Here is a 26097-nt window from a genome sequence, read left to right as displayed (position 1 = left end):
GGTATACGGTCATATGGACATCGTGTTCGTATATAATAATATATTTTATGATGGATTCATGAAATAAATAACATCATTGCTGAATACGTGAAATCGGCAATTCGGTTAACAACTTGACAAATTGGTGAAATTTATTTGCTGATTTCTTGAATTAGACAAACTTTTTTGTGACAAATGCATGATTTTTGCAATACATTATTCAATGTATTCTATGATGTATCAATCGTTTTACATGATAAACACATTTTTAAAATAATCAAATAATAAAAAAAAATATCAGCCAAGAAATGTTTTATATAGAAATACGTATTTTATTTTGCATTAATTAATATAATATTCAGACTGCCTATAATTTAATCATCAACATACGAGAATGAGCAATTACTCGTAAATTATTTTTCGTTTTATGTTAATATAATTTTCGTCACATAAACTAAAAACTTTATAAAATTGTTTCTCAAACTATGTTTTTCTTAAAAGTATAATACTAAGTTCATAAAAATATACAAATTTTATTTTGTAGTTAAATTAAAAATGTATAAAACTATCTTCGTATATTATATGCTATTACATAAATAATATATTATAATACACTATTAAATTAAAAAAAAATATTTATTCTAAATTTAAGTTATTTTTACGTTATACCACTAACCACTAACCTATTCACACAATTCTATGGTACATCAAAGTTATAAATTAAAAGTTAATAATATACATTTAATATGATGATCCTCCATAATTTATTTGAAAAAAAGAAATTTGTATCGCCCTATGATAATTAGTAAATTGCAGAAAATATCTAAATATTTAAAAATACGATCCTTAAGTATACCTACTTAAAAAGTTAAAAATACTAAAAATCAGAATTTGAAAAATGTGTTATTAAATTGAGAGCATGCTTGATTAGTCATACTGTATAGTGTTTGACGTCAAAGATTTTCGACATCTAAAGGATATTATTATTTTTTTTATATTACAATATACTTATACCTATCTAGTTTATATTCTTCCATGCTATACGTTTTACATTGTTAAAGCTATCCCCGTATGAGATGATATACCTACCTAGCACCTAAGATAGGTTATATTTTTTTTCCTTTGACGCCCTTCAATATGTTATAGTATTTCGAGGAAGTGCAAGATATATACTCGTTAAAAACGTTACTGATTTGATGTGTCATTAGCGTGGTGGCCCTTAATTAAATTTTTTCCCCACAAAAATTGAGTTTCGTGCGATGAGATTTCGACGTAATTTAAAGTGTTTCCATGGAAATATAAAATGTATGATGGTTGTTGGCAGTGGGTGGGGTTAAAGGTCGTGTAAATCCTTTACACGATAAATCATATATATTATGTGTTCCCATGGAGACCTATTTAGACGAGATGGGTTAATCTTTTGTGTTTGTATAAATCAAACATTAAGTTAACGTTTTCATTGAAAATCAAAATATTTAACTTGTATCTATAAAATCTGAACTTTGGTATGCCTCACTTATCTATTGATGTTTTATGTTTATTTGTTTATTTTATGCTTGGTTAAATAATTTATTAACAATTCACTAGAATATGTATTGATACTGGTTATAATATTTTTTTGTTTAAATATAAAATTATATATTTTATAACTATTTTTTTTTAGATATAACACCAATTTTTAACATATAAAAATTTTTACAAACATAAACTTATATATAAAATATAGATATATTAGAGTATAGCCAGAATGAGTTCTTAATCATAATATTTAAAAATGTCATCATACTTTTTCAATGTATTAAAAATGTGAAATTCGTGATATTATAATATTTTGGAGGTACGGAAATAAGAAGTTTTGTTGTTTAAAAGTTTCTTATTTATTATTAGATAAAGAAATGATTCCAACAAATATATTTTGTACACTGAATAAACGAATAATGGTATGTCTTATTTACACCATAATATCATGCTTTATTATTTGTCAAAGTTTAGAAATACTAGAAAATTATTTTGTAGTATTAATTTATATTCAACATTTTTTCCAGACCCGACAATTAGTTAAAAATAAATTTTTATAAGTATTTTTTCTATCGGTACCCTTTAATATAGTATAAAAGGGTTAATGACAATAATAGGAGTTACGTGGGGTATAAATGCGGTTTCGGGATTGCATTTATACGGTTATATAATAATATGTCCAATGCAGATTTACGTGCAACGGCGTCTTTGATAGGCAATTTGGTTATGTAATAGCATACGAGGACTATACGTGCGTGCGTGGTATAACCGGCCCCTTTTCACTCGTTAGAATATCCTAATGTTATATGCTGCCATTTCATGCCCCACCGGTCGTTAAATGACAATAATGTAATTTAATAGTCATTTGGTATTAATTAAGCCATAGTGCCCGAATAGCGTTTTTGCTGTTTCACTCGCTATTATATAAATTAAAAATCATATTTAAAATCAATTTTCAATTTAAACACAATAGTGGTTGTGTAAATGTCGATTGTATATTATATTATTATACAATAATACCTATAGGGACTACACCCTATACATCTATATTTATACATACTATGTTATTTTTAAATCTACAATTGATAAAACAAGTATATTTATTGTAAATATTACATTACCGAAGGTAGTATATAGTAAATAACACATTATGTACCATCATGTTATATTCTCCAATTGAAATGTTTGCTATTTAATTATATATTTATACAGTGTGATTCTTTTATCATTAAACACTTATTATTTCGTCGAGTATTGACTTTTTTTCATTATTTTTTTCAAAATATTTTGTTTCATGCTTTTTTCAAACTATAAGAAATTTTTATTTGTTCACACCTTTTACGAGTATTTAATAGTGAAATTACTATCAACTTTTGATTTTAAAACGGTAACCAATATTTAAAATGTACTAAATTAATAGGGCTATTTTTTTTTTTGAATTTTAACGTTTAAATTATCATTTTTTGTTAATTTTTTAACAAGATATAGCTTTTCAAATTTGGGCGGTTTTCGGTTTTTATAATACTTCTTGTTTCATATCTCATATTATATGTAATAAACTCGTTATCGGCTATCGACGCAGTGATGAATTTTTTACCTCTAATTGTTGACGCCTTACAGCCGTAATAACCTGTAGGAAAAACACCTAAAAACCTCAAATCACCCAACTTTGAGCAGTTATAACTCACTAAGAGTTAAATGAATAATAATAATGCTAACGTTAAACTTTATAAAAAAAAAATAGCCCTATTAATTTAGTACATTTTAAATATTGGTTACCGTTTGAAAATCAAAAGTTGATAGTGATTTTACTTTATTATAAGGGTGAAAAAATAAAAATGTTACCTATAGTTTTAGAAAAGCTTGAAACTTAAAATTTTGAAAAGTCAACATTTTTTGAAATACTGAGTGTTTAATGATAAAAGGATCACTCTACATAAATATATTTATGTATGTTTAAGTCGTTTAAGGTTATTTAGATTATGTATTATATTATTATCGATTATGTAGAAGTTAAAAAATTTTAATTATAAATAAATTGTGAGAATATGTTAGCAAACAGCACTTTGAAAATATATTTATATTATTTTAGTCTAAAAATTAGACCAATGATTATTTTATATAATAAATCTATATTATATGGCTTAAATAAAATTTAAAATAAAGTATATTTTATATTCATTAATAAATAGGCATTTTATAAAGTATTTTTAAGAGTAAGAGTTTATGAAATACTTTTTATTAAAAACGCATTTTTAAATATTTTGAACTCTTGTATAAAAATAATATATTTCCTGTGCTAAAATTAAATATTTGTGAAGTCCACTATATGAAAGTAGTTATACCAGTGATTACTAAAAAAACATATACATTTATAATATTTAATGTCAAATAATCAAAAATTATGCGTTATTTTAATGTAATATACTTTTATAGTCATAAAGTAATAATATTCTAGTATAGGTATAACTATTAAATATTTCAATTATGTAAAAATGCAAAATAAATAAATAATCTTTACAATTTGTAAATCATAAACATTAAAAATTGGGATGGCGTTTTGATATACGGTTTGGACAATAACGATGGTGCGTAAATAATATTCGTATTCATTTGAGACCGGAAACTACGAAATGGAGAAACTCATGAAATTCTCATATCCACAAAAGATTTCTTGTTAGGCTTTATCTTTTGTACAAAAAAATCTTAGAAATGTTTTTTTGTGATTTATGTTCAATAAAGATTTTTTTCTTCTTTAAGTTGGCTAAATATTGCAGCTCATGCGTCTTATAGCATAAATATCTCATCAAGAATTTTGTAAGATAATGAATTTACCTTGCTTTTATTTGCATTATAAATTTAATATGTAAATCGAAATTTTTATTAAATAACATTTATTGGTAGGCTGTTAGGATATTGGTGACCATAGAGTTGCATAACAATATTACTTACCTATATTGTAATAATATATAACAAAGTACTAACTATAACACAACTAACGAACCTAACCTCACCACGACTAGATATATAATTTATTGTTCATGTTGAAGTCTATTGGAAAAGGAATGTGTTGAATTGCATAAAATTCACTACGATTGCCATAAATAAGACCAAAATACAATATGGCATATCACATTGCATAGGCAATTTTGTAAGCTTCTTATGTTCTTTCAATCTATTTGGTAACCCTTTTCAGACGAGTAAGCTTTTGATTTCCATACTACCCCACATAAAATTATTAAGAAGGATTAAAACTGGGTTACAATTCAATTGTTCAATCTTTAAATCTATAAAATCCAAATGCTTAATTTGTATATGCCTTCATTTTCTCTCTCTATGCTAATAACAAGAGCATCACGGTTTCAATTACACTCGCTTGTCACTATTGGTGTATAATACTGATAATAATGTTATATTATAATAAGTCATATGTTTTAAAATGTTCTACGATGCATAATTCATTATTATAATATTTTATTAAATATTTTTTTTGAAATATTTTTTTTTTATTTATAAAAGAAATTTACAATTTTCAGTATACACAAAATAACACAATAATTAAATAAGTTAACAATTAGTGAACTAGACTTGAAAATGCGGGGAAGGGAACATCCATTGATACTACTTCCAAATTGTAAACTTAGGGAGAGTAAATTAATATAGACTATTTAATATGTCTTGTGGCCTTAGATTTGAAAAATAGATAGTTTTAAAATAATGCGTGAGATGAGTTTTGGATATGAGTGGATTTGCGTGGTTGAAGTTTTTGTGAAATTTATTATAGTGGTAGCAAACAAATGTGGGTATTGTTGGTATGTTGAAATCATGATGTAAGTTAAAAATATTTAGAGTTGTAAACTGTAATATATAGATTATTAAAATAATTTAGTGTAAACTCGTAATAATATACTTAGATTTTACTATCTATTAAATAATTTGATTTTTTCAAAGTATTCGATTGAAGTGTATGGATAAATTTAAATTATTTTTATTATTAATTTATTTAGGTTTCGTAACTTTTTTTTTTGGACTTTGTAATTAAATACGAAAACTTGTATATCCAATTAACTGATATCGCTCATAAATAGTATACTTTAGATACAGAAAATCTTGTAACTAAAAATAAATATTAATCAATAATATTAATTTGTACATTCCTAGTTTGTAGTTACTAGTACATTATTGTAGTATGTAGACTTTTTTACTTCGAAGAATTATTAATAACTCATAAGCTCTACATACATTTATATTATTTTAATTAAACAATATTTATATTTTTAACATGTTGTAGATATGAGAGAAAAAAACTTAATATTGTAAACAAAATTACATGTACGATGTACATATACAATCGGATATAGTTATATATATAATATATATAATATATAATGAACACACGTGGTATTATTTTTGTGATATTTACCTGTAAGTCTAATATTGTTTCACATAAATCTCCAGTGTAACCAAGAGGGCATAGACATAGTGATGAATTGGTAGTTGTTACGCACTTGCCACCGTGTTGACAAGGAGATCTTGTACACTTGTCCGTAGAGCATTCCTCTGTAAAATCAAATTATTATTGAAATTGTTTAGTTGTACTCATATATATTTCTGGCTAAGTGATATGAGTTATAAAGTTTAAATAAAACAAGTTCAGAAAATCAATATTTTTTTATTTGGTTGTATTCTATTTGAGAAAATGCAACCCTACTGCGTCTCGGCCAGTCCCATGTGTACTAAATTACAGTGCCATTTATCAAAGACAAATTACAAGGCGAGGTTTTCGATCAGAAACCAATACTTCAATGTCATTGTTCAAGATACATGTAGCTATCGTAAGAACAGTGCTCTGCCCGAGGTTAATCGATCTGATTTCAAAAAAAGTAACATTGCTAGACTTAAAAGTTGTACACTTTGTTTAGATGAAAAGTATTACAATTATTATATACAATTATCATAATACATTTAAAACAGCGTGTTTAATAAAATTATTATTAAAAACAATAATTTTTATTTAATCACTGACATAATTATTATGTTTCATGTAGTTTATAGCCCATGCAAAATTAAATTAAAATGCTTATGCTATTTTTAAATTATACGAATAATGAATATACAAACTGTAAGATAAAATATTATGTTAATGGTATGGTACTATGGTATGCTAAACGAGCGTAAAAATAATTTTTAATTTTAATAATGATGATGAAATCGTATAATTATTATAATTTAAATTTAATGCGATTTGTAAAAATAAAAACCATTATTTTTAATTTTTAAATATTATATAATATGTTATTAAAAAATGTTCCGGTATAATTTAAGTGTTAATAGCGGTTATCATTTCGTTTGACTTACTAGGACTTAGATTTATGGAAATACCGCAAACATACAACAAAAGTTTGTATCAACTAGAACTATTGAATAACACAATTTACGGAGATCGGAGTTAGTCGTGTTATGACTATAAATATAGCCATTTTTTCCCTTATCGCAAATTAATGGGAATTTGAAACTTTGACAAGCATCTTTACCCAATATCCTATGGGTTGCATATAATTTATTATAATGTAATCTATACAAAAAACTCATAGAGAATATTTGTTGCCCTATGAATATATTTATTGGATGATTTATAATATTAGGTATACTAATATTATTTACATTTTTCTTAGTGTCATAAAAAATTAACTCAATTATAATCAATATTGCAATTCGAAATAATCAAAACAAAAATAAAAATGTAATATTAAAATTATTCTCGTTAAGTAATTAATAAAATAAAATATCAAGCATTTTCTCTTAGAATTTTTAAAAAGATTAAAAAAGAGGAAGTGAATTATGCCTTTTTTCGTCATTTGCCATGCCTCCCAGCCGATTAAATTTATAATAAGACACGAACCAACATCGAGCAACTCGACGGTGAAGCGGTTGACTAGAAAATTAATTAACGCGGTTGCATTAAAAGAAAGGTGGGAGTACACTGCTGTCCTCGACTTTCACCTCAAAAGCTTCTATCTAATGTTTACTCAAAGAGTTTTAGTAGCTTTTTTCCCTTTCTTTTATTGTTGTCGCTTTTAGTTTAATATTAACTGTATACATTAATAAACATGTACTACACGACATTTGATCTAATCATATTTCGTTTTTCATCAACCGTCTATATTTCAAGTACACATATATTTCATTAAATCTCATATTCTTTATTTTACAACTTCAAATTTTATTAAAAGACCATTAAATTAAAATATTTTTTAAGAAACCAGAATTATAGGTTTAAGAGTAAAGCTCTTAACTATAATATACTCGCACCTCACAAGCGATAACTAAATTGCAATAATGTGTATGTCATTTAATATACATTATTCCTTAAGTTATATATAATTAAGTTTTACTGTAAAATTAACTGATCAAATAAGTCACATATTCGCGTGATTCTACCAGGATAAATAAAATATAAAATTTGAAATTTTATAATTATTTATATGATACCTATATATGATTAGCATTGAGATTAATATTAATTATTTTATATTTACCAAATATATTTTAATAATAAGATTTTTATAATGTTTAAGACAATACTGAATACACATTAATGTATTATATAAATAAAAAAAATTATAGCGCCGTAATGTATCCATTACATATTTTTAAGGTTATATTAAAAAAAAAAATAAATAAATATGTTCTCGTTCAAAATTTAAATAAAATGTTCACCTTGTTGTTAAATTCAGCAATAAATTCCCGAAGACATTTTTATAATATGATATTTAGATCTAAATACGTATAATTATAATTTTCAATAAAATCTATATCATTTATCAATTTTAACGTTCGTGATTACAATAATAGCTTAAACTGGTTTACTCAAAACTGATTTTTTTATTTTGCCATACATTAAAAAAATTATAAGCTGTTATTTTATACGAACAAAAATAATTAATGACATCAGCACTACCCATATGTTTTATCCGGTATAATTTGCGAAGTTAGTGAACAAGAAGACGTAGATTAAGGAGAATGAAAAGTTTTCACTGTCCACAAATTAAACAGTTTTGGCAGTTTGTTTAAAGTTTTGTTAGAGGACCTTTCCCATTATATTATTTCCTTTATTTATATTTAGAGCTGCTAAAAAGAGAACATCTATATGTTTTTTTTCATCGTTGGATTTCGAAAGTTCGGTCACGTTTTCCGACGTCGTTTTGAATATATAAAATTGCGTTTTTAATACCAATAAATAAAAAAATAAATAAATATTTTGTCGACGGTTATGAATGGATCGATATTTTTCATATTATGTTTTTTGAAGGTGGTTGAGAGGTAGTCTAAGAAAGCTAAATGTGTAGCTAACACTTACCAACTTCTTGGGATTTGACTGTATCACCAGCAGGTGTTTCACCAAAATCGTATCTGTGATCATTGGCTTGTAAGAGCCGAACACAACCAACAAATCCACGGTCTGTTGGAAACCGTTCAGCCAATCCAGATGTGTTACCTCGACCGCCGATAAAGACAGGCTCTCGAAACGTAATTCTCGAGAATAAACCCTAAGTTTACAAATAAAATATATTATTAGAAAGATGAAATTAGGCTTATCATTTTTAACTACATTTAAATTAATTTTGTATTCATTTTTAATATATGTAAAACGTTTGTAATGTTATTAATGTCTTTGAAAATTGTAAATACAATTTCAGTTGGGTTCGTCTCATGTAAATAAATGTAAATAATATATCATTGAAATATTTTTAACTTGGGAGAATTGTTTATTATTTTAAGAGTTTTGTAGAAGCTCGAGGAAGGTGTATTTGAATCAAATAATTAAAAAAAATGTATTGTACGGTGTTTGTATAAGTGTAAACTAGATAATTATTTTGAAATTTGCATTATATAATAGCTATAATTTAAAGTTGATTTAATTGTGTATAGAAACCGATAACATGGTTATAGATAATTGTAAGTAATAAGTTAAATATCTAAATAATAATAAGTTATTAGTAAATACTTACTAATACGGATAAATTGCACGAACTAAAAGTTTATTATCTTGATAGCATTTTAAAATATAAAATGCTATTTTAAAAACCAATTTTGTACTTATATTATATCTTATTTAATATTATATGTTTCAATGTATAAAACAAGTGAAATTATTTTAATATTTAAATATTAAATTTCTATTCAAGACCAGAATAAGGAGAAATGCGCCTAAAGGCAATGATTTTATCTGCGTTCCAGTACCCACATTTTTCGTGAAGTCAAAGGAAAAAATAGAATTACTGTTAATGTATTTACATTACCACCATAATAATTCGTCTGTGGTTTGTATACAATAATAATAATAATAATAATAATAAGAAGAAGAAGAATAGTAATAACTAATAATTTATAAAATGTAGGTACTAGGTACATAACATATAATACGTGACACATTAATATAAGTAATCTGTAATCATACTTAGGAACTCTATATTTAATCCACTTGTTATTATTAAAGATAACAAAAAAAAGAAGAAAGTATGATGTTTTGATTGAGAATATTATAGTCGAAAGACAAAAATATTTGACGTTCTAAGTAATTAATTTGGTACTTATGGCGCCTTATCGCTAATCCGGTCCAGCCAATATTTATTACACACGAGTTATAATATTTATATTTCTTACAACAAATTATGGTCTGTAATTAAACATTACAAAATTACAAAACATAAAAGTACCAATAATAATATTATTATAATAATATTTTAATTGCATTTATATTAATATCTATCCATATCGACCAACCACTAATAGGTTCATTAAATAAAAAAGGATACTTTTGAAGTGTTGTGTGAAATTTATATCTATAAGATTATGTGAACAATTAAACATTAATATTATTAATATAACAAATATATAAGATAAAAAAAACACCTTATATTATTTTGTTGACAAATACTTGAAATTTACTGCCAGTCAAATACCACTTTACATTATTTTATACTCTATAATTTATGATATTACAGATTCCCTAAAAGGACATAATAACTTTAAATAATTTGAATACCATTAAACGAAAAATAAAACATAAAGATGTGCATTGTTCTAACTTATAAATTTATAATGCTTAAGTATTCAACTCTTAATTTATAGCTTTGAATAAGAATTCTTGTATTTAGTATTTTACAAATATTTTTAATGTAGATAACCATTATTTTTTGGCTATTAACCAAGTTAAATAAGTAAATAAAAAAGAAAATTATTTGTTTTATTCGTTGTGTTTCATTGTAATTAAATTAGGTAATAATATATTTTATAAAATAGGTACCTAATATTAATATTAGATTCTTTGTGGAGTTGATTAAAGAATATCAATTTGTACAACGAAGTACGATAGATATTTGTTTATTTGTTATAAAGCTTAAGAATAGACAATTTGATGAAACCGATCAAGATCTGATTTTGAATTATTAGATGATGTATTTGTATAAGCATATTCTAGGTATCATAAAATTTTCAAAATATTTTGCCTTTATTTGAATTGTTTTGATATTTGTTTTTTAGTTTATTTTCGATTTGTTCATTTCTAGGTAAAAAATGTAATAGAAGGTTTTTATAGAAGGTACCTCATAAGTTTTTCTTAAAGCAATTTAAAAATATCGAAAATATATAGTCACAATTCTTTTTAAAAGTTTATTTGAAAATAATATATTGACGAAATTGAATAGGAACTTAAACAAAAAATAAAAAAATTTCCTTAATTGATTTTAGTTTTTTTTCTGGTTCTTGTTTTAAATACAGTTTAAATAAATAATTATATTTAGATAAATCTTGGTAGTTTTTTTTTAAAAAAGGGTTGAAAATAGATTAATACTCTGCTGTCCTGAAAATGTATATCTCTTTATTGAGTAGGCACTATAATGGATGACATTCAACGGATAATAATTGTGAAGATGGCTTAACTTTTCGGTAACCAAAGTTACAAAGCAGTTATTTTAATAATAAAATTAAAATTTTAACTGATGTTCATATATCTTTTTTTAGGGGTTCCCGATTATTTCAAAAAGTACTGAGAATTTTAAATTTTTACTTCTTAAAGTACCAACTAGATCCACTTTTTTACAAAAAATCTCCATCAAAGTTGATGATAGCAATTTTTATAAAAAAAGCTTTCGACACAAAAAATAAAATAAAAACAACAGAAATATATGTTATCAATGTAAAATCAACACATCATCGCTACGCTTGAAATCTAAAATGTTGTTAAAAATTGTATTTTTCAACAGTTTAGCTATAGTTTAGATTTTATATTTATTGATTTACAATACAAATAAATATATTATTGAATTATCATGATTTACAAAAAAAGCTAACAATTAGGTAATAAAGGCATGTATTAATTTTAATTATTATATATATTTTCTTATTTTTGTATGTATTAATTAGGTGCCAAATATTTTACGACAGGTAGTTACGATAACTAACGAGTATTAAAATTAATTAAATCTCAATTAATCTTTATTAGGTTTTGTATATTTATATTAAATAAAATGCATATTTCTACACTGATGAATAGTTGATAAATTATTCTACTTTATAATATAAGTACCTTTGTTTAAGACAATAATCAGTTTATAAAAAAGTAATTTTTACAATAAATATTTTGCCTAATTTAGGTAAATACAATTTTTGACGTTGTTTACATATTAATTAAAACTCTAAAGTTTAAAATAATCAATTTTACTTTATACTACTTCTAAAGAAAATATTCCTGGTAAACATAAACTTAAAGTTTTCTTATATATTTTTAGTCGATTTAAAATTTTGGATAATTTATTTGAAGCTCTGATTTTGATAGAAAATAATTAAAAGATAAATTATTTATTGAGGTACATTACTATATACTACATATTTATGGAGTTAAGCATATTAAATATTATATAATACGTTGTAATTTTGCTTAAAAATAAATTAAATTAAAATAAATTTTTAATTCACAATCCTATGAATATTTCGTGTAAATTAGTATTTCTATATTTTTAAATGAAAACTAAGTTGAAAATTTACAACCCTTTGGGAGATTGACATCTTTAAATACACAACACAAACTGATTATGTATCTTAATTATTAGGTTGTATAAGAATTAAAGACGTATATTTTTCTTGTAGGCCCCAACATTTCAACTTCCTATGGATCCACAAATGTTTAATCCGGATTATTTAGGCACAATAAGATATATATGTTTATTGCATATATTTAAAATATTTAAGGTATTATTAGCTTATAAAACTAGTATATTACATTTATAAATAAATTATAATTAAATTGTTAAACGAATGGAGAATGTTATTCAATAGAGTATAACAATGACATGCCGACTCGGTAATCAAATAATTGATGTATTTATAGTTCATTACATTTTATTTTACTTGAAAGTAAAATTAAAAATATATTTTAACCTTTTCGAAACGACCAATTTAAAAAAATGTATTTAAACTATTTTCTTTAGTTTGTTTTTACAGGAAAAGGTAAACGCGAATTCAAATAACAATCATTACAATATTTGTAATTTTACTTTAATTAAAATGTATAAATGTACTTACTTTTGATCTCCCAGCAATGCGTTTTCCACGATTTAATTGGATCCACGCATCCCATCTATGTCTATACACAGACAGCGTGTTCCATTGATTTAAAATAACTGTTTCTTCAGATTTAACTACTCCTAAACCAGACCCACAATCAAACCTGTAAAGAAACATTTCGCTTTTATTTATAATGTTACAACCACATTGTTATTGGCTTAATTTTGAATTACCTAAATTCCAAAAAGCCATTGTGAAGCAGAATAGCCATGAAATCTCCAACTAAATCTTCTCTTTCAGCAGCTAAAAACAATATACCATCCCAGCTTTCTGGTCTGAATTCTAAACTTATTTGCACGTGTTTGTAAGCTCCTCGTAGTGGTGGAAATGCTAACCAACTACGTCCATTGAATCTTGGATATCTAATTGGATTTGCTTATAAGAAAATAAAAAATAGATTATTATTATGATATTGTAAAAAGTATGCATATCAATTTTAATGTAAATTAAAATAATTAATTTTATTTCTTATAAAAATATTATATTAAACTAAGCATGATATAAGTAAGTATTATTATATTAATATTTTACACATTGAATTATTAATACCTACTCATTTAATCACAAAATCGTATTATTTAATCTTTAAATTAAAAATAAAATATTTTATATTTATTTGCGTTTAAAATCATAATGAATTCCAGAACGAACAAAACGAAAATATTGTATTATACTAAATGAGCTTCTTCATAAACCTAAATGGTTTTAAAATTCTTATAAATTCGCTAAACTCATTTTTACCGCTTATCATCAAAATATTACTAAAAATATAAACTAATATTTACCCACACTCTCTCTTATCAAATAATATACTAAATCAAGTAATATTAATCCACCGAATAGATTATTTGAAGTATCCGCTCATTAATATTAATAATAATAATAAACTATAACATACAATATTTAAAATAGGAAGTGCTGTTGATGAACAGTTTCTCCATTCATGCCCGATAGTTTAATTGCATCATTATCTCGTATCAAATTTACTCATTGTGCACGCTACGCTAGTATTTATACTCGTATATTAAAAATAACTTTAAATAAACGACTGAAAAAAAATATTATTTGTATTTATAAATGAATAAGACGTAGTATTTACTGTATAGTGAGGACATTTTTTTGAACCGGTTAGCAACTGATTACTATTTAGTAGGATATTTTAAATTATATGATTAAAAAATTACTAAAATAAATAATTAACTTTAATTTAAATTTAAGTTATAATTGACTATTTAGTAGTGTTATTTAATATTTTCGATTATATTTAAAACTGTTTTCTTTAATTAAAGCGTTTCATCAATTTCATTAGATAGTAACGATTAATTAGTATATCTTACGAGATACCGAGACAGGCAATATTAATTGGTATAAAACTAAATATTAGTCGTTAAATAGTGATTAGATTATTTTTAATCTTTCTCAAAAAATAGCCGTTATTCAGGATATAAATATATTAATATTACGTTAATGATATACATACATATTCTATATGTTATAAATTATAAATTGTTATAGATATTTATTACAATATAAGGTATAATACAATTTAAATGTATCTATAGTTTAAGTTATAATTAATACTGTTTTTATTTTGCCAAAATAGTTATTATTATGAATATTCAAATTTTAATGAAAAATCTACAAAACAACATCGATTTTACTGTTTTCTTTACACGTAAAAAGGTACGCTGTTATTACTTATTATCGATTCATGAATAACTATAGATTGCCCATCCACCTGCCTATGTGTGTAGGACGGGTAGCACACATATAAAATATCAGTAAGCCCTAATGGGTTTATTTTCGCAAAGCGCCTTTGTCCGGTCACCGGTGCGGTCGACACAAACATCCGGGGCGAATTATTGGGCGCGGTCACGCAACAATCCAGTAAGATGGTCACGCGAACCCCTAGCAAGCCAAAAAAATATTTGACACGCATCCAAAACGTTACCTGCAGTTGTTATTAGCATATAGTGCACGCCCCCAACTGAATGGACGAAATAGCAATACATATATACATAATACATATGTATAGGTACTAGGGTATACGCACTTGTTATCCTGCGTAAGATTGTTTAATACGTGGTTAGTTATTAATGATTTATATTGTATATTTTTAAATGCAAATACATTTAAAACATAGAACTAGTAACGTTGAGTGTAAATAATATGCGTGTATTATTTTATGTAAACAAAATACACAGTATACAACTGTACAGTGACGATAAGAAAATATTTAAAATTAAAAGTAGGTATATAGAGTATATGAACTGTTTGAAAAAAAAACTAAAAATGTGACCGACTTAAAAATTCTGTTATAAGTTTACGAGTATATATAATATAGGTTTTTTTCTGTTCAGCTATTAAAATTCTTTTATTTTTTTAAATATAATTAATAATAATCACAATAATTTTTGTTAAACTATGTACGCTAAGAGGGCTTTATATATATAACATAATAAATTATCATGTGCAGCTTTTATAAATTAAGACATAATCTTGAGATTTTTACTACGTAGTTAAAACAATGCATATGACAGAATACAAATTACAAGGCTTTGAATATAATATTACATTTAACGTACAAGACAACCCGTTGTTTTTATGACGTATATATATAGGTATCACATTATTATAACAAATACACGCACCTACAAGCTTCTTCCGTATCACGTCTTTGTTATATTCCATCAATTTCAATAATGTTGCAAGTTAAAGCTGACTACCTAAATCGTGCGATTATCGTACATTTTCTATAAAAATTACTATAACGGTTGTGAAATGTAAATTATTTTTAAAAGCTGTCCAAGATACAACTAGAGCTAAATTGTGAGCAATAGTACTTTGTGGCTTTTTCGTATATATTTATATATATATACATACAGAGTCTTTAAAAATATTTTATGAAATCTATATTATTGTATATAAAAATATATTTTAGATTAATAAGTAATTAAAACAAATCGAATGGTCGAACTGATGAAGTAAGATGTGCTGATATGGCAACACATTTACCATTTAAGACAACCACACGGCGCACACGCGCGCAGTCATGGAGAGTCCCTCGTTGTTGTGTGTACGCCGTTAGGTTAAACGCAGGAGTCTCGATAGTACGCGAGTGTGTCATTTTCGTGGCTTAAATATTAACTAATATAAATTTGTATTTGTTTGTTTCATAATAAAAGAGTTTCCGACAACTATGTTTTATGTAATATGTTATACTGTTGTTAATTTTTCGGCGTCTTTACCTTTAAAAGTTCTTATAGCAGAGGGATAAATATATCATATGGTTATAAGTTATAAAAGACTCTTTGTAAATAATAAAAGTATTTCATTGTGCCTCATTATAAGATGACAGTGCGGGCTGAACTGTTTTCAGATATGGCCATAGTCTTAGAGCGTACGAAGGTAAGAAGTTTCAAGTGTTCAGGTGTATTTACTCGTGTGAATGATACGACTAAGCGGCGCCCAAATGTTAAATTATATATTTGACGTATTTATTACAGTGCATATTCAATGAAATAGTTTTTAACGGAGTTCAACCCTAAACCCTAAATAATTTAATACGTTAATAACATGATAGTTGTAGACTGTAGTACTAACGTGTTACCTTCGATTAAAATTCATCCTAATTCATAATTTATTAAATATATATAAGAAAAGTAGGGAATATTTCTAGGTATATTAGATATTTATACGTGAATAATATATGTAGTACCAGATTTAAGAAGGGGGGCTGATCCGGGCGCTAATCATAGAAGGGCGAATATTTCAAATTTTAAACTAATAATTTTTCATTACATTTTAATCTTTTTCAAAACAAGTTTAATCTTTTGTTGTTTGTTTATTACTACACAAGTATTTACAAATTGAATAGTTTTAATAATTCAATATAGTTACATTAGCAATGATCGCAAACGATAATCGTTATTTTTTTTTTTAGAGGATAGCTGGTACATAAGTATAACAGTGACATAATAGAGAGGGAACTAATTTTATACTTTTCCCTGGGTAATAAATATACTAAATCCGGCACTAATAATATATATCAAAGTATTTCTAGTTTAAATTATTCTAATATAAGGACTAAGAAAATTTTAAAATTAATAACATTGTATTAAACTACAAGTTATGTAAAAAAAAAAAACAGAGTAAAATATCATGGTGTACCTATAATATTAAATAATAATATAATATTGTATAATTATTCTACAATATTGTTAAAATTGTCATTATTATTACGATTAAAAAAATAATATATATATAACATAAATAAATATTTTTGATACCCTTAGTTAGATTTTATATAAATATCATATTTTAAATTTAAATTTTATTTAACTGTCGTCGTTTTTCTAAACTAAAATTCATGAAAAATGATAATACGTCAAACTGATCCATTAAACTTTAGCATTATTGAACCATACCCACGCCATACACACTATGTAATTTTTTTTCACATAATAATAATGCACTACTGCAGTTTTTATGTAAATCTTTTTTTTAAATTGCATTGGTTTACTAAGCTGGACATCAATGGGATTAAATTCTCATTTTTCTTCACTTAAATAATTTTGGCCTTTAAAGAGGCTTTTATAAACTAAATACATGGATTAACCAGATCTGTTTTGTTTAGTATCTTTTTTATCTCACCAAGATTTATTATGATATTTACAATAACTATATGTTACGATTTTTCGGTTTCGTTTAACGAGCTAGATTAAAGAGAATTTATAATTTGATCAAAAATTCTTATATTTTAAAACATTAAATTTGATATTTTCCATTATATGCCAATAAATATTATTTCAAAATTTTAAAGACAAATTATTTTTACGCATAATTAATATTATTATAAGCTAAACGTATATTCCTAATTGTGTAAAAAACGAGACTTATATGAAGATCATAATATCACAGAATTATTCTGTGATAATATTATAAAATAAGTAATATAATTATTTTGTCATGAAATAATAAACTAGGTCAGTCAAAAATAATAATAATAAAGAAAATAAAGAAAAATACACGGCAATAATTATGCATTTTATTAATATTATATATTGCACGATATACATACATTTGATTAATATATTAATATTGTGGTACAACATATACCCCTTTAAAATTAGGTGAATCACAATAATATAGGCGTCCATCTTTTATTATACAAAATAAAACTAATATTCAAATTTTGATTTTCAGTATTATTAAGCATACGTCTTATGAACTATATTTTATATATTACAGTAATTTTTGGCTCAACAGTTTTATTTTTAAATCTTTTTGTAATAGTGGTTAAATTCCAAGAGATTGATGATTTAAGACAAGAGGATAAATTACGGACTAAACAAATCGGATAATACGGATTTAAGACAATTTAGCGCACCTCTAGATTTACATACCGTAAATTCAAATAAGTCTTAGTAGAGATTTGTATATTATTGAAGATTTTGTATGAATTGATTTAAATACGAAATAGATGTAGGCAGTTATTAAATATTCTTTGTTTAGATTTAGTCGTTGAATAAAATTCCTATAACTAAATAGCTTTCTATTAAAAATATAAAATGTTATTAAGATATTTGTTTTCACTTATACATTAACAACTCAAAATTATGTAAACGAAAAGATTAAAGACATAATAAATCGTTAAGTACATACATAAAATGATAAATTATCTAAAAGCAATAATTTTAAATCAGTTAACTATAAAAAAAAATCCACCATAATTTTTATATTGTATTATGCTATAATAAAATTAAGGTTAGGATGTTTATGACTTAAAAAATTCTAAAGATACATACTTTATTAAAGTATGCCTTTAAACAACCAAATACGATATTATAATAAATGTATATTATTTATTATTTATTTAATATATTATACTATATATTTTTAATTTTTGATATTATATAAATACAAAATATTTTGAGTTTCATGTTGGCGCGTTTGCAGAAGTTGTGACACCAAAAAAAATATCAGTATACATATATAATTAATGCATGTATTATATTTTATTTATGACTATAAAAACACGTATAGTATACTCGAGGCTCATGTTTCATTAACGAACACGTATATACTGAAAGCTTATAAAATATTATAAAATATAAATAAAATATTTTTAAAATTGCCCTTTTAAGTTTAAAATTTAAGAAAAATGGCCTCTTATGTATAACATTAAAATTAAAAAAAAAAATTACTTGCAATAATAAAAACTGATAATAAAATAGTTTAGAATGAAAACGACTGAAGTAAAAAATAAAAAGGATAAAAACATTCTAACCAGCTAGTCATAATTGTATATACTTACATAATATACACTCTAAATACCGAATGTTATGTTACAATCATAACAATTAATAGGTTTATTATTTTATGTTATATGATAATTTATATGTAATTTAGATGACATTTGACTGTTTGGAATACATTTTTGCATATTGTACATAAGAAAAATTACGAGAGAAAGACAGAAAAAAAGAAAAAGAAAAGCTATTATGTTAACAACAAAATAATAACATAGTATAACTTTTGTGAAGTGTAGGCGTATTCATAAGAATGCGTGTTTCAATAGATTAATTTGGAATAATAATAATATTATACATATGTACCTATATAGAATATACATATGCTATATTATATAGATACTATTATATACTATTACACTACATATTTATATATCTGATGGCATTTAATAGACTTAATATCTATGAATGTTAATGTTACTACTGTTCGAGAAAGATATACATAAATGATAGTCATAGCTTATTACTGTTGAACGTTTTCATCATTTCATATTAAAATAGTATCGATTACATTTTGAATAAAGCAAGGGAGGAATTAGTCTTATTTTTTTTTTCTAACCAAAATTTTTATGACAGTTAAAGTTTTTAATAACAGTTATATATAGGACAACTCTTAAGTAGAAATTGATAACACAGATGTTAGCAAAAGGAGTTTAGAAAAGTTATTTTTTAATGTTAACGTAAGAATAACAGTTAAGTATCATCAGAAAACTCTCAGTCAAAACTTGATAATATTTGTAGCAAGTATAACTTAAAAACTTTTCTCGAATGCGTTCACTCTTTATTGTATTATTTATTAATAATATAATTTAATATCGTATAATATTTTTATAGGTATAATGCTAAATCTAATTGTCAACGTTCTTTTGAGAAGAGAATTCTTTAATTTTGCTTATTTGGGCAATGGTTATATAATTGTACGCTTATTTTAAAGCCCTATTTATATCTTGTAAATTAAGATGATCGTAATTTTTTATTGATGCTATTTATTGCCATCTAAAACTTGCCATTTACATGACTAGTGACCGTATGTGAATTATCTTGTTGTTGCATTTTATATTGTATTCTCCATATTAAAGGATTCGCATTATATATTATATATTCAATTATTTAATTGCATCTTATTATTATGTCCTCAACACCTACTATTATGGCTGTAAATACGCGGTAACAAATACTCAAAATTTCTTCTCGTGAGAATATTATGAAAGCTATTAAATAACTCTTCACTATCCAGTCATAAGGAACTCCAAAATAGTATTTCAGACTTAACTAAGTGGCAGATAATGTTACCAAAAATGCTATGCTTATGACTTATGAGAGTCATGTGAAGTTTATTGACCAAGCCTCGCTGTCTAATGAATTTAATCTTAGTTTTGTTTATGGTGACTTCAACATGTCTGATATAAATTAGACCGATGTGATTCGAGCCTCATCTATATTGATAACATTACTGATGAAGTCCGAATTATTGTTGATTAGCTTAGTCTTCTTCGCTTCATGCAAAAGAATCAAATTTCCTATAGTACTGCGTCCCTTCTTGACTTGATTTTCACCAATAGAGAATCTACTCAAGACTTTCAGGCTGTTGACACCTCAGTTCCATGTGACATATACCACTCAGCCCTTACTATCTCCTAATCTTATCTTTCAGTCATCTTTATGCTTGATACCCAACACACCTATTATGACTTTAAAAATGCTAACTACGAGAGAATTATTTATAATTTAGAGAACATCGGTTATTGGTATTACGCCTTTAACTCTAGATCGACTGATCGATTCGCTGTTTTTCTTCAGAAAACACTACTTGATAGTATTCAGAAGTGGGTTCCATTACGTACCTTCCGCAACTCCACTTACCCTCAATGGGTATAAAGCAGTCTAAAAGACATTTTCGCAAAGAAAATCCAAACTCATAAATTATTTAAAAGACTAGGTGGTTATACATAAATCAGAAATTTTCTTTCCTTTCATCAATTCTATCCATATCTAACGAAGCTTTAAACTCTCTATCAAATACTTGTGGTTTTGGCTCGGGTAGAATTTTTAACCTTCTACTGTACCGCTGCGGTGCCAATCACGGATTACCATACTAGTCATTTTAATTTTAAATAAGTCATTTGTTGAAGGTGTCTTCCCTTCTGCCTGGAAAACTAGTCGTGTTACGCCTATCTCAAAGTATGGAAATCCGACCGATGTTTCCAATTACAGACCCATCTACGGCCTACTTTTCCTTGGTAAGTTATTTGAGTTTATTGTACTTAAAAAAACTCGAGTGCACTTTTTTATCAACTTTATAATTTGATCAACATACGTTTTTTTCAATAACCTTCACCCAAATCACGAATATAAGCCTATTAGTTAAGCTCTAAAACTCAATTCCCTTTAAGTTAGGCGTGATAAATTCGGTTTCAATTTCATTCGTGTTCTTAAGGGTCGAGCGATGCTTCTAGGTTTCTTGAATTTCTCTATTTTCGTATTCCTAGTGATACTAAGTTTAAGGTTTTTTTTTTACCTCTCTATTAATAAATCTAACTTCTCCAAGGATGCCCCACTTTCAAAAATGATGCGCAATGCTAACTTATTTTAATATTATTACTTAAGGAGATTCTATTTCTCCCATCCTTACAACAAAGAATGTAATATATTTTATTTTTATTATCATTCAAGTTGATTAAATTTAGTCTTAATAGTCTTAAGTTAAACAATTATTATTTTCTTTTATATTGTATTTAAATATTAAACATATAATGCTATATTGTAAAAAGCCGTTTGGAATTCTAATAAAATAAAATATTGAATATTTAGGGATTTCACTTTTAAATTTTAAAATAATTTTAAAAATGTAAGTAGGTATTTTTATAAACATAATATTGTAATTAAAATAGATTTATTTTGTTAATAATCATGTTATTTAAGAATAATGAATATATAATATGTATATCATAAAAATAACTTTATCACTCTAGTATTAAATAAGTCTTGTAGCATTATTTAATGGTGGACAAATTTGGAAACGAAATATGATAATTTCGTAGCATATTATAACATCGCATTTTCTCTAATGATTAATTAATTTATGATTAACTAAATTCGATTTAAAATTTTAATTTAAAATATAAATAATGATATAACAATTAACTCATCTAAAATCATTTATTTAATTTAATATTTTTAATGATAAAACAATGTATAGCTTAAATAAAAAAAAATCGTAAAAAAAGCTTCTAAAATATAGTTACAGATGAAAAAACTACCATAAGAATCAATAGTAAATTATTCAATTGTACTGAATTTTAATACGTAATACGAATACGAAATGTGTAATTGAACAAATAAATATTACGTATCTTTTAAAAAAGGCTTTCAAAACCACTTTTTTTTTTTAATTTCAAGTATAAATTTTCTATAAGAATACGTATTGAAAATTTATTAAGTCACATAACTCTTAACAATTAATGTATATTTATAAAAACGCATTTTCAAAGTATTATAATTTATGAAAGTTAACCTATTCATTATGATAATATTTACAAAGTATGGTAAAGTGAATATAGTATATATATATATATTGTGGGGTATCAAATTCCCATTTAATGTTTATAAATAGTAAGTTATACAACGTTATTAAATTATAATAAAAAAATTACATATTTTAATACATATTTTGTATATTTTATTTATCTTATTTAATACTGGAATATTATATTAAAAATATAACTATGATAAAATAGGTCGATATTTTTTAAGGATTAATAAAAAATATTTATTATTATCTCCCATTCATTAGTTTGATTAGTATTAACAATATTTTAAGATTTCTGTGATATACTATGTTTTAATGTGTCTATTTTCATCAGTTATGTGATAATTTGTCATGTAATATGATTCTATTGAAGAAATTAAGTAGTAAGGAAAAACGTTGTATAGAACTTTCAAAAATCAGATTTTACAAAAAAAAAAAAATCAATTTATAGTAATTTTATAACTAGAATGTGAAAGTAAAAGTTTTCCAATCAAATTACTTTTATTTATGAATTTATTTAAGTAGCAAAAATGCTCCGAAGAATTTAATACAGCATTATATTATCAGTCAAATTATTCAATATATATTTGAAAATAAATTAAAATAAAACTATAGGAATTTAAGCACGACCGTGACATTATAAAATTTAACACGTTTTTAACTATATAATTTTTCGATTTTTTTGGAATATTAAAAACTTTATACTCCTATTTCCAATAGTAAAAATTTATTATTTTAATTTTTATGTTAATTTAAAAATATATTGATTAACTATGCCTGTCCGTTTGTACTCTATTCATATAATAAATTATTATGAAAATGATTTTTTTTTTTTTGTTACATTTTTAATTTTAATTTAGTTAACCTGAAAGTTTAATACATTATTACGAAAATATTCCCAAACGATTTCACTTTATTTTTTCATAACATTTTAAAATAGTTGTGTGGAATATATCAAAAAACCAAAAAACACTATTTACCAGTAGGTAGGTAAAGAAATGTATATAGTCACGGTTGCGATAGTTAGTGACTCAAACGAAGTTCATATGTAATCTTTTTTTTTTTTGAATGCAATACGTACGATTTGGTGGTACTTACTAGCATACCTTTTTTTAATATATAATATTTAGTTTTTTAATACTTACTGATCTGGCAGCTGGATCCAGTTTTACCAAACGGACATTGGCAAGTCTGTTTGTTTCGGCTGTCGAATACGCATGTGCCTTCGCCGCATTTTCGAACGCACAAAGCCGGGGAGCCTGTCGCAGCGGATGTCTGAGTTTCGACATGTTTTACAAACCGTACGCTATCTTCGGAATCCACTTCATTGGAATCGACAAACGTCAGTCCGATATCTCTTTCGAACTCTTTGATCTTATCCGTTACTGAATCGTTTCCTATGAAATACATATAAATATAATATAATAATACGTGACAATATAGAACGGATATTATAATAGAATGATTCATCAAGCATGCTTCATTTTTCATTTTCAATAACGCAGTTATTTAAAATTTGATATTTGAATTTTTAAATATAGGTACTTATACACCCACCTATAATATTTATAACCTAATACACAAAACTCTTAAGATTTTTTTTTGTACTACTAAAGAAGTGTCCTGTGGAGATACAAACTTTGTGTTTTTTTTTTAATAAACCCTTTTTTACACAGAAAATTATTAAACACATTTTATTTTTGAACATTTTGACGTATTAAAATCAAAATATGAATGGATAGCTTAAATGTTTGTACTATAAGAAATAATATTAATAATATGTAGAGATATTAAGAGTTAAAAACTATTATACTTTAAATATTTAAGTAATTTATAAAAATTCTTTACTTATCTATTAATATTTATTATTTATAAAAATGGTCAAAATATACTCGTAATAATTAATATCAGAGTTAATATAATAATTATTTTATATGATTTAAAACTATTTTAAAGGCATTTATTTAAACATGATATAAATGTTATCAACATTTTAATAACTAAAAATTTACTCGCTAAAATTTCTAAATTAGAAACATAAGTATTTTTAAAAATAATTAATTCTAAATAATTTAAAGTAAAAATAGGGAAAGGACTATCATTTTAAAAACGAAAATTTACAACAGGGCAGACCTTAAGTAATACAAACATTCTAAAAAACTGAAAATATGGTATTTTAGTATAACTCAAAATTACAAAAATTAGAATTTGAATAAATAAATTATTAAATTAAAAGATAGGGAACATGCATGGTGAATATAAGTTTAAGTCTTATTATCAATTTAATATGTGTTATGTTACTCTGAAAGTATTTAAATAATGTACAATATATACATTTAAAAGTAGTCAGGATCTATGTTTAATAGAATAGTAGGTATATAAATTATGTTAAATGTTTCGTGGAAGATATAAAATGGAACTAAGGATAGAATGGTGAACTTGATGTTCAACATTAATTGTAAAGTTCACAATTCTCAGTAAATAAATGCTTAAAAATATAAATAGTAATTTATTTATTTGATCAAATAAATAACTCATGTATATTTTACTTTTTATACAAAAAATAAAAAATGATTTGACCCATTCTACCTCAACTTTGGTATAGAATGGGGTATGAATATGCATATTAACATTTAAACATGTTATAATTTTGAAATAGAATTTTTCTATTTTTATTTATTAATTATTTTTTGAAGAATATTTACACATGCATGCAATTCTTCATCAACACTTTCAACTCCTGCATAGGAGTCATATATGTTCGCTTTCTACATTCCAAACAACTAATCCATCTTTGAGTGGACTTTGTGTATAATTCTCTACAGTACAGAAACTTAGCATCCGAATCATCTTCACTGAAGGTCGAATCTTTTCTCGATTTTTTTATAACTGTAAACTTTAATTTTTTGACGCGGTGTTAAATAGCTGTCTCTTTGTTGTTTTGTTTTTTCGATTTTCTTTCCTTTTACTTCATTTTATTTTCGTGCTATTTTCAAAGACGTTTACAATTCATTCTTATAGAACTATTCCGTTAAAATTGCTCTTTTACTTTTTTTTCTTTTATGAATTTCTTTTTTCTGTTTGTTTCATTTTAGAATAGGTAATATATTTTCAGGTGATTCAATTGAAAAT

The 26097-nt window shown here is 24.6% G+C and overlaps 1 protein-coding gene across 1 annotated transcript in view; it reads right to left on the bottom strand.

The window, feature by feature from the left end:
• Nucleotides 1-26097, bottom strand: part of LOC132931620 (pikachurin) — a 68433-nt gene that overhangs the window by 22616 nt on the left and 19720 nt on the right. The window contains exons 3-7 of the mRNA XM_060997504.1: nt 24111-24362; nt 13299-13500; nt 13084-13228; nt 8858-9047; nt 5921-6057 (exon numbers count right to left, since the gene is read on the bottom strand). Of these exons, the coding sequence (XP_060853487.1) occupies nt 5921-6057; nt 8858-9047; nt 13084-13228; nt 13299-13500; nt 24111-24362 (926 nt within the window). The remainder of the gene's footprint in view (nt 1-5920; nt 6058-8857; nt 9048-13083; nt 13229-13298; nt 13501-24110; nt 24363-26097) is intronic.

Source organism: Rhopalosiphum padi, chromosome 1 (genome assembly GCF_020882245.1).
Source record: "Rhopalosiphum padi isolate XX-2018 chromosome 1, ASM2088224v1, whole genome shotgun sequence".
In the NCBI taxonomy this organism is placed as follows: domain Eukaryota; kingdom Metazoa; phylum Arthropoda; class Insecta; order Hemiptera; family Aphididae; genus Rhopalosiphum; species Rhopalosiphum padi.
This window is presented reverse-complemented; position numbering and strand designations above follow the sequence as displayed.